The sequence below is a fragment of the Candida orthopsilosis genome (genome assembly GCF_000315875.1).
Source record: "Candida orthopsilosis Co 90-125, chromosome 5 draft sequence".
Classification (NCBI taxonomy): Eukaryota; Fungi; Ascomycota; class Pichiomycetes; order Serinales; family Debaryomycetaceae; genus Lodderomyces; species Lodderomyces orthopsilosis.
In genome coordinates, this window is record NC_018298.1 from 707,327 (window position 1) to 719,902 (window position 12,576).

At 36.9% G+C, this 12,576-nt stretch overlaps 6 protein-coding genes across 6 annotated transcripts; 2 read left to right on the forward strand and 4 right to left on the reverse strand. All coding sequences in view use genetic code 12, as the record gives it.

The window, feature by feature from the left end:
• Window positions 1–225: 225 nt before the first annotated feature.
• On the reverse strand, window positions 226–2,085 carry CORT_0E03240 (hypothetical protein; the record flags this gene model as incomplete). The annotated part of the gene is made up of 1 exon (XM_003869994.1): window positions 226–2,085. One exon carries the CDS (start codon window positions 2,083–2,085, stop codon window positions 226–228), a length of 1,860 nt encoding a protein of 619 aa, XP_003870043.1.
• A 219-nt stretch (window positions 2,086–2,304) lies between these two features.
• CORT_0E03250 (Ahp1 alkyl hydroperoxide reductase) lies at window positions 2,305–2,829 on the reverse strand (the record flags this gene model as incomplete). The annotated part of the gene is made up of 1 exon (XM_003869995.1): window positions 2,305–2,829. The coding sequence occupies one exon, from the start codon at window positions 2,827–2,829 to the stop codon at window positions 2,305–2,307; it is 525 nt and encodes a 174-aa protein (XP_003870044.1).
• A 2,002-nt stretch (window positions 2,830–4,831) lies between these two features.
• CORT_0E03260 (glycosylphosphatidylinositol (GPI) anchor assembly protein) lies at window positions 4,832–5,587 on the reverse strand (the record flags this gene model as incomplete). Its single annotated transcript, XM_003869996.1, has 1 exon — window positions 4,832–5,587. One exon carries the CDS (start codon window positions 5,585–5,587, stop codon window positions 4,832–4,834), a length of 756 nt encoding a protein of 251 aa, XP_003870045.1.
• A 108-nt stretch (window positions 5,588–5,695) lies between these two features.
• On the forward strand, window positions 5,696–9,679 carry CORT_0E03270 (mRNA cleavage and polyadenylation factor; the record flags this gene model as incomplete). The annotated part of the gene is made up of 1 exon (XM_003869997.1): window positions 5,696–9,679. One exon carries the CDS (start codon window positions 5,696–5,698, stop codon window positions 9,677–9,679), a length of 3,984 nt encoding a protein of 1,327 aa, XP_003870046.1.
• A 79-nt stretch (window positions 9,680–9,758) lies between these two features.
• Window positions 9,759–10,961, reverse strand: CORT_0E03280 (Pga38 protein; the record flags this gene model as incomplete). Its single annotated transcript, XM_003869998.1, has 1 exon — window positions 9,759–10,961. The coding sequence occupies one exon, from the start codon at window positions 10,959–10,961 to the stop codon at window positions 9,759–9,761; it is 1,203 nt and encodes a 400-aa protein (XP_003870047.1).
• Window positions 10,962–11,504: 543 nt separating this feature from the next.
• CORT_0E03290 (hypothetical protein) lies at window positions 11,505–12,413 on the forward strand (the record flags this gene model as incomplete). The annotated part of the gene is made up of 1 exon (XM_003869999.1): window positions 11,505–12,413. The coding sequence occupies one exon, from the start codon at window positions 11,505–11,507 to the stop codon at window positions 12,411–12,413; it is 909 nt and encodes a 302-aa protein (XP_003870048.1).
• Between the last annotated feature and the right edge of the window lie 163 nt (window positions 12,414–12,576).

Below are 12,576 nucleotides of genomic sequence, written 5' to 3' on the forward strand. Positions count from 1 at the left end.
AAATTTGCCACTGCAGGCTTTGCTTTTACTATTCTTTTTTGTTAATTTGGGATCCTTTCGGTTTAACTTTTTATTATCTTATTGAAAATAAACAATTTCGGTTTAGAAATGGTTCATTGTAGAAAATATTAATCGAATTGCCAGAAAGCTTTAGATTATCACTCTCATCTGTTTCAAACGATCATAGATAGTAATACATTTATTATAGGAAACTAATAGCTAATTTTAAAAATATATATCATCATTTATATCATACACTTTCATCTCTTCTCTATCTTCGCCAGTGACTCCTCTATCCTCAATCATTGGCTTAGTAGATGTGCTACCCACACTGTCATCAACATTGAACTCATCAACCAACAACTTAAACCTATCTTGCAACTGCGCAGCATTCACATCACTTATTCCATAGACTTTAATATTGGTGATTTTCACATTACGAGAAAATTTCAAATAGATGTCTTTTCCAGGGATTTGATAATTGACAAATCGAATTGGCATTTTGATATGATTTATCCCCGGCCGTATTTGACTCGATTTGATGAACTTGAACTTACATGCGTTGATATTATGACCAACGGAATCTTCAACTTTGGGGAATTTCAATTTATCAAATCCGGCTCTAGTGTATGGTTTGAATCCAATTGAGACATATACCAGGCTATTTTCATCATCGTTATCCAACTGGATTAAAATATCAGTGGGAATTATAGATGCAGTAAGCCGTATACCTATCTCATCCCCACCTTGCCATGAGAGGTCATCATCTAAGAGTGCATGGATCGCATTGGTTCGATCTTGAAGACCCTTGGCAAATATGACCCATCCATACCACATTTTTTGGAATAAGTTGTGATTATCCAAATCTGATGTCAAAAATCCAAGTATTCGTGAGCCCTGGTTATAATCAGCATAATTGACAAGTTTTGATCCCTTTGAAATAAATTCAAGCATCGAATTTATCCAAACTTTGTTCGCTGTCGAAGGAGTTTTCTTCAGTCTTGGATCGGTTGTGATTGTATCATTCACAATATTTAATCCATCAAGGATCTTGTCCACGTTGGCCTCTACTTTCAAGGTGATTGAGTCAATTGAGTTTGAAATGGCTTGATCAACATACTCCTTCAAATCATCGATATTATCTAGTTTCTTGTCTACTTGGAGTTCCTTTAGTTTGTCATCGATGTAGGATTGACTATATGAATCAAGAAACTGGTTGAGGAATCGATGAAATCGAGGAGACAATTGCACTTGTCCGTGATTTAAATAAATCATTTTTTCAGTATCTCTCGCTGACAGAGGCTCGAGGTTCAAACCTTCAATCTTTGAACTGATATGCTCTAGTCTGGTGTCCATTTGTCGTTGAAGCTCTTGCAATGACTGTTCAAAACTATTAATTTTGGCATTCCACTCGTTAAGGTCTAGTTTGGGTGTAAGATTCGATTGTGGTTTGTTATTTAGCATCATCAACAAGGTCACCAAAAGTACTGCCACATATGCAATTGTGAACCCAAGGCAGGACTTCCAATACGCTGTTCTGGGTTTACTTATCGGAGGAGATTCATCAGATATATTATTCCTATCTTCTTGCTCGTCGTAATCGATTGCTTTCCGTAACCTTGGTGATTCAATTTGAGATGTAAAATTCGGCTCTTCAGATAATCCTCTTCTATAGTGCAAATAATCCCAATCCTCACTTTCATCATCATTATAAGATTCATTGTATGTGTCACCATCACTCAATACATAATCTTCGTCGTCCTCTTCGATATAATCGTTGTCGTAATGATTGTTGATAAACTTCAAATACGATTCATTCAACTCCTCTTCATCGATATCTTCTTGCACGCCCTTCAATGTCATTGAAATCTCCTCATCTATATTGGGTTCCGTGGTCCCATTCCGATGATGTAGTTGATGTTTTGTCTCATTTGTGTAGTCGATGTTTCGATATCCAGTAAAATCAGATGCTTTCCTGGGTGACTTTAGAGGATTCGATTTCCCAATCATATATTTCAAGTGAATGGAGTTATCATCATCTGTGTCACCACTGTACCTCGGCAACCTTGGCATCGCAGATGACATTTGGTTGTGGTGGATGATGATGATTACAATGTGTGTATGAACTGTAAACAAGCATTGCGCTTCCTTGTAGACGCGAAATTCAATTTTAGTTCAATTTGAGCCCCCAAGAGATCTGAGAAATCCACCAATCTTTTATTTTTCCACACTCCAAGTCTATATCTACAAATTATCATGGTTAGAAGAATTGAATTCTTTTTATGGATATATGCCTATACATATTTACAACTTTCTAAGTAAAGTTTCAGCACTTGAAATATCAGTGAAGTCACCACCGTCTTCATTGACCAAGTAAACAACTTCGCCATCCTTGACAACAGCGGCGTATCTTTGTAATCTCTTACCTAAACCAGCGCTGCTCAAGTCCAAGACGTAATCGTCACCCAATTTGCTTGAAATTTGACCTTCTGGGTCAGTGGCAAAAATGACAAAGTTTTCTTCATCCTTGTAACCAACTGACTTACCAAAAGCAGACAAGACGAATGGATCATTTACAGCCAAAACGATAACTCTCTTGACGCCCTTCTTTTTGAATTCTTCGACATTTTTGATATAGTCTGGGATATGTTTAAGAGAACAAGTGGGGGTGTAAGCACCTGGAATAGCGGTGATGATGACAGTTCCGTCTTTCAATTCTTCTTGCAAATCGAGTGGTTTTGGTGCACCAGCTTTCAAGATCTCTGAATGTTCATTGTCGTATGGGACGTATTTTGCTTTAACGTCAGTGGGGAATTTTTGACCAGCCATTGTTTGTTTATTTAATATATGTGTTGAGAGTGAAATGAAATGTAAAGTGTGAATTGATTGAAAGGAATTAGGAATTGAGGTTCAGTAGAAGTTGGGTAATTTCAATTGGTATTTATAGTAAATTTTGATAATTAATAAATGACATGGTTCCAGATTCTTTACTAATTGCTTTGCTAAAAAAAAGATGTTCTAGTCCTTTAACAAAAGATTTGTAAGAAAAGGCATTGATTTACATAAATACATACACACAATAACAATTCAATTATTGTTATTTGGATTAGCATATGTAATGGAGAATTTTTGTAATACTTTATGGCATAGTAATGATATCCCTCATAGACCATTTCTCTATGCGATTGTAAGTGATATGACGTAATTATATTTCGACTTTGTATTAAAACGTTGGTTCTTTTTTATACCATCACGTGACTTTTTCAAAATCTCCGTTACTTAATCTCATTTATCTACTATTCCAGACTGTAATTGTCACCGTGTATCGATTATTTTAGAGTTCTGAACCGAATGTACTATATAATGTCAATTTTCCTACTGTGAGGGAAGTCCCAAATACAACATTTCTTTGTTGTGAACCGAGTCTGGACAAGCCTGCCATTCCTGACAAATATTAGGTACAAAAGTAGGTACACACAATCAAACAATCTAGGTACAATGATGGGACAAATACAGATTTCAGCAAAAAAGGATCAAAGTTCGAAAACCGACCCTCATTGAATTTGACCCGAAGGGTCTGATTGATGGTTATGTCATTTCTCGACTAGACTGTAGGCAAAGAGCCGGCAGCCACATTCCACTTGGTAACCGGTCTTGGCTAGTGTGAATGGGGTGGATTGTTAAATACACCTGCTTTATCCTTATTGAAAGGCCATCGTTAGGGCACCAACCGAGTAATTGTGGATATGATAATCATGTGGTGCTGATAATACCACAGTTCTCATAGGTTGCGGCCACACGGAGACGGCGTTTAGCTTTACTGCGTTCCTATGATTGAACTTCGGATGGGATTGATCGGTGATTATACTTTTCAGACACAATCCCAAACTCATCAAATACCCCAACTTCAGCAAACCATACCGAGATGGCCCATTTAAATCTTGTTCCAAGAAGTTCTTCACCGGATGGGTATGTGTTTTTTTCATTTGGATTTTCTACACAGTGTTCCAGGTTGTCTTATATCCAATATGGGAAGGAAGAGCAACGTTGCATCGCATGGCAAGAGGAATCTGTATTTCGAACATGCTCATTTTTCAATTCAACTGACTTAAATCTTTTGTAACTCTTGTATGGAATACTTGCGTAATTGGACATTATTCACCAAACCAAATTAAAAATTACACAAACCCCTGTAGGTTGCAATTTTGTAACTAAAGGATTGCAAATTCAATACGGCAAAATAGAAGATAGAAGATTAAACTAACTGACTTTGACACATTTAGTTAACTATGAACAAACTCTGATTATTTTTTTTTTCATAATTGCTAGTCAGTCAATTCTTATCTCCCAATAATCGGAGAGGGTTCAGGAGTGTCATGCAAGTTCAAAATAGGGAGATCCGAAAGGTTTCTCTTTTTTCATTTCATCAAGCACAACTTTCGATGATAAACTCTTCTCTGTTAGAGGATACTTCAAGCCCTTATCAACTAAATGAATGGCCTCACTTACAAGCTTGCGTAATCGTGCTTTAGAGGAAATTCAACCAAATTAACCAACATCAAACATTGGTGCCTGTCCTCTTACATTCTGGTTTATAGACAGTAACAAAGTCAAAATTATATCGCAATATCTTTGTATATTGTTACAAGATTCAATGCCTAAAATATCGACCAAAATACGAATTTCCCAACTTCAAGCAAAGTTGATAAAGTGTGAGCAAGGAAAAGATTGCTATATTTCCAATTGCTTTCTTTTGTATGTAATAGGTAATTTCAAATCCATGTGCTACAAATTCGTCTCCATGTACTTTGCCACAAGCAATAATCACTATCTACTTTCTAATCCATAAATTAACCGCCAATGATACCACACTACCAACAATTCCTCCAGCATATGCACCTACCAACAAGGTGATGGGCCATTGTTGCCATGGCCGATCCCAGTCCAATGGAATAGGAATGACCCCCAACCAGCAACAGCCCAATGTCAACAAGACTTGCGAAAGTACGGGATGCCCAAATATGGTAAAATAAATGCGATCCTGATAAAATAGCATCTTAAATTGTTTAAAATCCAATGAGTAAAGAACAAGTAGTGGACTGAACACTAATAGGGACAAGTGCAAAGCCATACATGCGGTTGTGAAGGAAAATTTGTAAACGGGAGCTCCCAACAAGACTATAGTTGCAAATAATGGAACCGCAAAGAATATACTGACAAGAATACTAGACGCAACTAATAATGGTATGTTTGTCTGTTTGGACTTTCGGGTTGTATTCTTTGCTAGTATGTAATTGTAAGCAGCTTGAATTGGTAAACTTGTGATAAAGCCCTTGAGCATGATAGACTCAACGTTCTCTGTTATTCCATAGTGAAGTAGTCCTCCGAGGATTAATAAATTGTGAAGGGGGATCGCCGTAAGATTGCGTCTCAATTGTGGTACCACCGACGTGAGCTTTGTTGATGTGGGTTTGAGGTCTTCGCCAGTAACTATCTCCCCGCCTGCATCTTGAATGAATGAAACAGTCTTTCTGACAGGTTTGGGTTTCTCATTACCCTTTTGGTTTTGTTGTCCAACTCGCTTCATTTGTAGATGTTTCGTATTGCACGTTTCGGATGAAATGTTTTGTTGAAAAAAAAAAATGAGAAGCGTAGAGTTGAACCAACCAACAGGTATAAATTGAACTAAGCAGGAATGGACGCGTATCAAGAGTTCATAGATCCTTCCAGGATAAGTTGCTGTATTGGGTGTAACTTTATATCCTCCGCTAGCAAGCACTTGGTGGTGGCGAAGGGTTCATTACTTCAAATATTTGAGATTATACTTTTGAAGCAGTCAACTCCTACAAAACCGCAATACCAATTGAAACTAGTTGAACAGTTTAAACTACAAGGAACAGTTTCAGGATTAAAAGCATTGCGAACGTCCGAATGCCCCCATTTAGATTATGTGGTTGTATCTACAAAGTATGCAAAGTTTTCAATAATCAGATGGAACCACCAATTGCATAATATATCCACCGTTTCCTTACATTATTATGAAAACTGCATTCAGCATTCAACTTTTGAAAAATTGGCAATTTCCGATTTGACAGTGGAGCCAACCTACAGCTCAGTTTCATGTCTTCGATATAAAAATCTTTTATGCTTTTTACCATTTGAGGGAGTACATGAGGAGGACGATGAGGATGACACCGACGACGAAGATATTGATAATGACAAAAAGGGTGGATCTATAACAAAGAACGGCTTGTCCTACGAGAACCAGCCGTTTTACGACGCCAGCTTCATCATAGACGCAGGAATTCTCGATTCGACAATCGATACTGTTCTCGACGTACAGTTCCTACACAACTACCAAGAACCCACAATTGCTATCTTGTCCGCAAAATCCAACTCATGGGCAGGAAATTTGATCAAAAATAAAGATAATGTCCAATTTCAAGTGATGACTTTAGATGTTCAATCAAAGTCCACCTTGCCTGTATTCAACATAGACAATTTACCATATGACATAGATAGAGTAATTCCGTTACCGAATCCACTCAATGGTTGTCTTTTGATTGGATGTAATGAATTAATTCATGTGGATAATGGAGGTATTGCTAAGCGTATTGCGGTCAACGCTTTTACATCTTTGATTACCGCTTCAGTAAAAAGTTACCAAGACGAAAGCGATTTGAACTTGAAATTGGAAAACTGTGCAATCGTACCCATTCCAGATGATCATCGTGTATTGCTTATACTAGCGACTGGTGAGTTTTATTATTTGAATTTTGACCTTGACGGGAAGTCCATCAAGAAGATCCATCTTGAGTTAGTAGATCAAAAAATGTACGACTCGATCAGGCTTACATACCCTGGACAAGTTGCCAGCTTGGATAAAAATTTGCTATTTTTTGCAAACTTGAATGGGGACAGTTCCTTGGTGGAGGTCAAATACACCAGTTCTGCAAAGGTTATTGAAAAAAAGGTGAAGGAAGAAAAAGAGGAGGATTCAGATGAAGATGATCTTTACAAGGAAGAGGAAGAGGAGGAAGAGCAAACAATCATGAGAAAGTCACATATTGAATTTAAACTACATGATAAGCTTCTCAATAATAGTCCCGTGTCATCATTCACTCTAGGGTTGTGCTCAAAAGAAAAGTTTAAATCGAACTTACCGAATCCAAATTACAATGAAGTATCAATTATCAGCAATTCTGGAACTGGCGATCAATCGACGCTTAACGTTATTGTCCCCACCATTCAACCACAAATATCTTCTTCCTTAACGTTCTCTCAAGTCAATCGTATGTGGAATTTGAATCAAAAGTATCTCATCACTTCTGATGACAAGAATGAGAAATCAGAAATCTTTCAAATTGAAAAGTCATACAAAAGGATGAAATCAAAGGATTTCGTTAATGATGAGTTGACTATAAATGTCCATGAATTGAATAACGGTAAGTATATCTTACAAATTACACCAAAACAAATCATTTTGTTCGACACTAAGTTCAAGAAAAAATTGTCACTTACTGAGGAAATCAAAGATGATGAAATATTGAGTAGTACATTGCGTGATGAATTGTTGATGATATTTCTCGCCAGTGGTGATGTTATGATATTCTCCATCAATACTTATAACGAATCTTATTCTAAAGTAAAAATTCCAAAACTATTAGAGGATACAATTATTACTACAGGTTACATTACAAGTTCGCATTTGTTGAATGCCGTTCTGAAAAATATAGATCTTTTAACCAACCCAAGAAAAAGGCGTCACAGCTCGATTCAATCTACAACTCCAATAAATTTGGTACCACCCAAATCGGCAAAACAAAAGATTTTTGTTTTGGTCACTGGTGATAATAGAATTGTAGCATTCAACCGACACCACAATGAAAGATGTTTCCAATTGGACACTATAAGCAAGTTTAGTGATGTGCTTCAGTTGAATTTCTTTGATATTGAACAATCACCACCAGATCCATTCATTAAACAGGTTATTTTGAATGAATTGGGGGATAAAGACCACAAAGAAGAGTACTTAACAATATTAACAATTAGTGGTGAGGTGTTGATGTACAAGCTATTTTATGATGGTGAAAATTATATGTTCAAAAAGGAGAAAGACTTGAAAATCACAGGTGCGCCTGAAAATGCATTCAACTTGGGTACGATGGTTGAAAGAAGATTGGTTTATTTTCCAAACTTAAATGGATACACAAGTATTTTTGTAGCTGGTGTCATTCCCTTTCTTATCATTAAATCGTGTCATTCCATTCCTCGGATATTCCAATTTTCCAAGATACCAGCTGTTTCGATATCGGCATTTTCTGATTCCAAGATCAAAAATGGGCTTATATTTCTTGACAATAATCAAAATGCACGTATTTGTGAGTTATCATTGGACTACAACTACGAATTCAATTTGCCTATTAGAAGGGTACACATTGGTGAGCTGATTAGGTCTGTCGCGTACCATGAACAGTCAGATACTGTGGTTATATCCACTTTTAAAGAAATTCCTTATAATTGTGTGGATGAAGAAGGCAAACCAATAGCCGGTGTTCTTAAAGATAAACCCCCAGCCACGTCGTTTAAAGGATCCATTAAGTTGGTTTCTCCCTTTAACTGGAAGGTTATTGACACCATAGAATTACAAGATAATGAAGTCGGAATGGCGATTAAATCAATGGTTCTTGATGTTGGTTCATCAATGAAGAAGTTCAAGACAAAGCGTGAATACATTGTTGTCGGTACAGGAAAATTGAGAATGGAGGACCTTGCTGCTAATGGGTCATTTAAGATCTACGACATCATTGATATTATTCCAGAACCAGGAAAACCAGAAACTAACCATAAATTTAAGGAGATCTTTCAAGAAGACACCAGAGGAGCAGTTACCAGTGTTTGCGATCTAAGTGGTAGATTTCTAGTAGGCCAAGGCCAAAAAGTAATTGTTAGGGATTTGGAGGATGATGGGGTGGTTCCTGTTGCCTTTTTAGACACACCTGTTTACGTTTCAGAAGCAAAAAGTTTTGGAAATTTATTCCTATTAGGTGATCCTTTGAAAAGTATTTGGCTTGTTGGGTTTGAAGCTGATCCGTTCAGGATGGTTATGCTAGGGAAAGATAGACAACATCTTCGTGTTGAATGTGCTGATTTCATTGTTAAAGATGAAGAGATTTTCATTTTGGTCGCGGATGTAAATAACAGTTTACATTTGATTCAATTTGACCCCGATGATCCTAAGTCGATAAATGGGACAATTTTAATCAACAAGGCATCATTTGAAACTAATTCGCAAACGACATGTTTACGATCAGTTCCAAAAGGTGAAACTGGTGACTATCAAACCATTGGTTCCACAATAGATGGTGCATTTTTCAACGTGTTTCCTGTCAATGAGTCCACTTATAGACGCATGTATATTGTTCAACAACAAATTTCTGATAAAGAGTATCATTATTGTGGGTTGAATCCAAGGTTGAACCGATTTGGTGGTGCTGTACAAATTAGAGATAATGATACCAATGCCAAACCTATTTTAGATTACAATTTAATCAAGGAGTTTGCTAAATTGAATCTTGATAGACAGAAGAATATCACTACAAAGATCAATATAAAAGGTCTGGCTCATGATATTTGGAAGGACTTGATCGAACTTGAATATTCATTGGAGGATTTTTAGAATACATAAAATAATACATAGATGCCATTAATTTAAAATTTTATTATTATTACAATTATATTATAAACCCCAACTTATACTATATCATCATCATCAATATCGAGATAGCTACAGTGACAAATCCAGTAGCTTTCATCGACATAGCGGCACCTTCATAAGTATTTATGCCGGGTGATTCACTTGTAGATGAGGCAGATTCAGCAGCAACAGTCTCCTGGGACGTTGCTTGTTGTTGCTCTACGCTGGGGGTCTCGGTAACAATATTATCGGTGATGACATTGACAGTTGCTTGTGATTTGGATTTGGTTGAAGAAGCGCTGGTTTCTGGGTTGGCGACTTCTGATGAGGGTGCCGGTACCTCAGCTGAGGTTGTTGGAGCTTCGGTTGATTCTTGTGGTACCTCGGTTGATTCTTTTGGTTGGGTTTCTGATTGTGGTGGTTTAGATTGTGGTACCTCGGTTGATTCTTCTGATTGTGGTGCGGAAGTTGCAACCGATGATTCCGAAGCTTCAGTCAATGGACAATAAGTAGTATATACAGTGTCCAACTCGCTAATAATCTTTACACCAGTGGTCTTGGGTACTTCAGAACACTTGTTTTCGGAACAAGAAGTGACGGTGACCAAGGTGGTTAAGTATTCAGTATGAGGTCCAACTGGAGCAGCAGTGGTGGTGGGGGAGGTAGCCGAGTTTGTAGCTTGGTTAGGTTCACCTGAGGAAGTGACAGCAACAATTGATTCTTCTGATGAAGTTGTTTCTTTGGATATACTTTGAGCAGCGGGCTTGGTAGTTGTAGTTTCTTCTGCTATGGAGTGTGTTTCAGTAGCTCCTTGACCTGCATTAGATTGGTAAAATGATGAAGTTTCGGTTGATTGTTCAGTCGCACTAGCTTCAGTAGGCTCGACAGGTACACCTGTAGTTATAACTGTCAAAATACCGTTAATTGTGGTAGTATAAGTAGTCAATTTTCCAATATCAGTAGTGACATAGCATTGTCCATTGGAATCACAAACTGTACGAGTAATATCAACAGCATCAGTAGCATATGCAGTTTCGTATTGGTAAGAAACTTTCTTGGTTTTACTGGTTGTGGCAGGTACAATTGATTGAGGAATTGAACTGTTTCCGTAATAACCACCAGAAAGTGCTGAGGAAGGTAAAACTGGCAAATCTGATGAAGTTGATGAACATGATGAAGAAATAGTAGTTGACCTTATGGTTATAGCATCTGTAGCAGCAGTAGCAGCCGCAATAAAGGCACTTAATGTGAATGCTCCTCTCATTTATTATTCAGTGGTATGTAACTGTAATTTGTGGGAAATGAATCAACCACTGATACACAACTTAGGGACATAGCCCAGCTATTTATAATATTCATCAGGGTATGAAACTAAAACATTTCTTGTAAGTGAATTTCAATTGACAGGTTTTTTATAACCGCCCTGGCTGGTTATGCCTAATTGAGCTGATCATGTATATGGAACCAAGGCTTTTAGAGTCAGTGCAATGTAAAGATTGACAACATGGCTGGTAGTTTAGTTGCCTACAATATGTCAATCGTACTTTGTGACACAAAAGTATTTTTTTTCTGGCTGTTTGATCCAAATCGGGAATTGCGTGAGGCTCATGCTTCTTTTCTTGAAATTCACCCCAACGCCTTGCTGTTCTCGTAAAGAAAGAAGCTTCCAACGCAACAGCACCAATTTGGTCTCGTCTTTATTCAAAGATTAGCCCTTTTACGAGGCGACTATTGTTTCAAATTAGAAGCGACTAACTAGATACCACAAAGTTTAACTTCCAATAGTATTACAATTTGTATATTCAATATGAAGTACTTTCCAATAACAATGCTGCTACTATGGTTGTTAGCCTGCATTTCATATACGTACTCACAACATGTTCCATCGACATATATCAAAGAATTCGATGATTCTGCAATACAACCAACATTGGAAAAGACAACATATTCCTTAATTTATTTCTATTCTGATTCATGCAAATATTGTCAAATTTTCAATCCAATATTTGAAAATTTATGTGCCTTGTACAACAACAATGATAGTGAATCCACTAATTTCCAAATATTGAAAACCAATGCTAGAATTAATAAGAAATTGAGTAAACTCTTTGCAATACGACACTATCCTACTTTGAAATTATTACATTATCCATCAAAAGAAATCTTGGAGTATGAGGGGAAACGAGACTTGCATTCATTGATTGATTATATCGAATCTAAAACCACTCTCAAACCCAATTATGAGAACTTTGAATCGGAAGTGAAGAATATCGATGACTTGCAAGAGTTGTTACAAGGAGGCAGAGATAAAGTTGTCATTTTCATTATGAGCTATTTTGCTGATTGGCAAGATTACCATTATCCTGCTCATTACATTCAAAGAATTGCCAGCTCACATGATGCTATTGAATTCTACGTTTATCACGGAGATGATTTGCATAATTCGGAAATATTGCCACAATTTAGTGTTAGTCATTTTCCTAGCTTAGTCTACATCAGAAATGGTAAGTTCAAAGCCTTAAATACTGAACCACCGGCTTATCAGAAAAACGAAAAGTTTGATGGAAACAAAATCGAAACTTTTATTGAATCCATTCATTTGGATGAGTCGGTGTGGCGTCCTATAAAACCAGTGATTGAAGTGCCAATTGCCAATGACGATGAATTGGAAGAGGGCTATGAATCCGATGATGATATAGAGCATATAGAATTGTAACCAGAGATTAATTAGGACAGTTTAGTCTTTTACCCTGTACTCTAATGGTTTTCTTTTATGGTGTTTGCATATACTGGACGTTATATTCCTGTATATAGATTTCTCTGTAATCATAATTTTTGAATTGACGTGTTGAAAAATCAAAAATTAGCAAAACAAAATA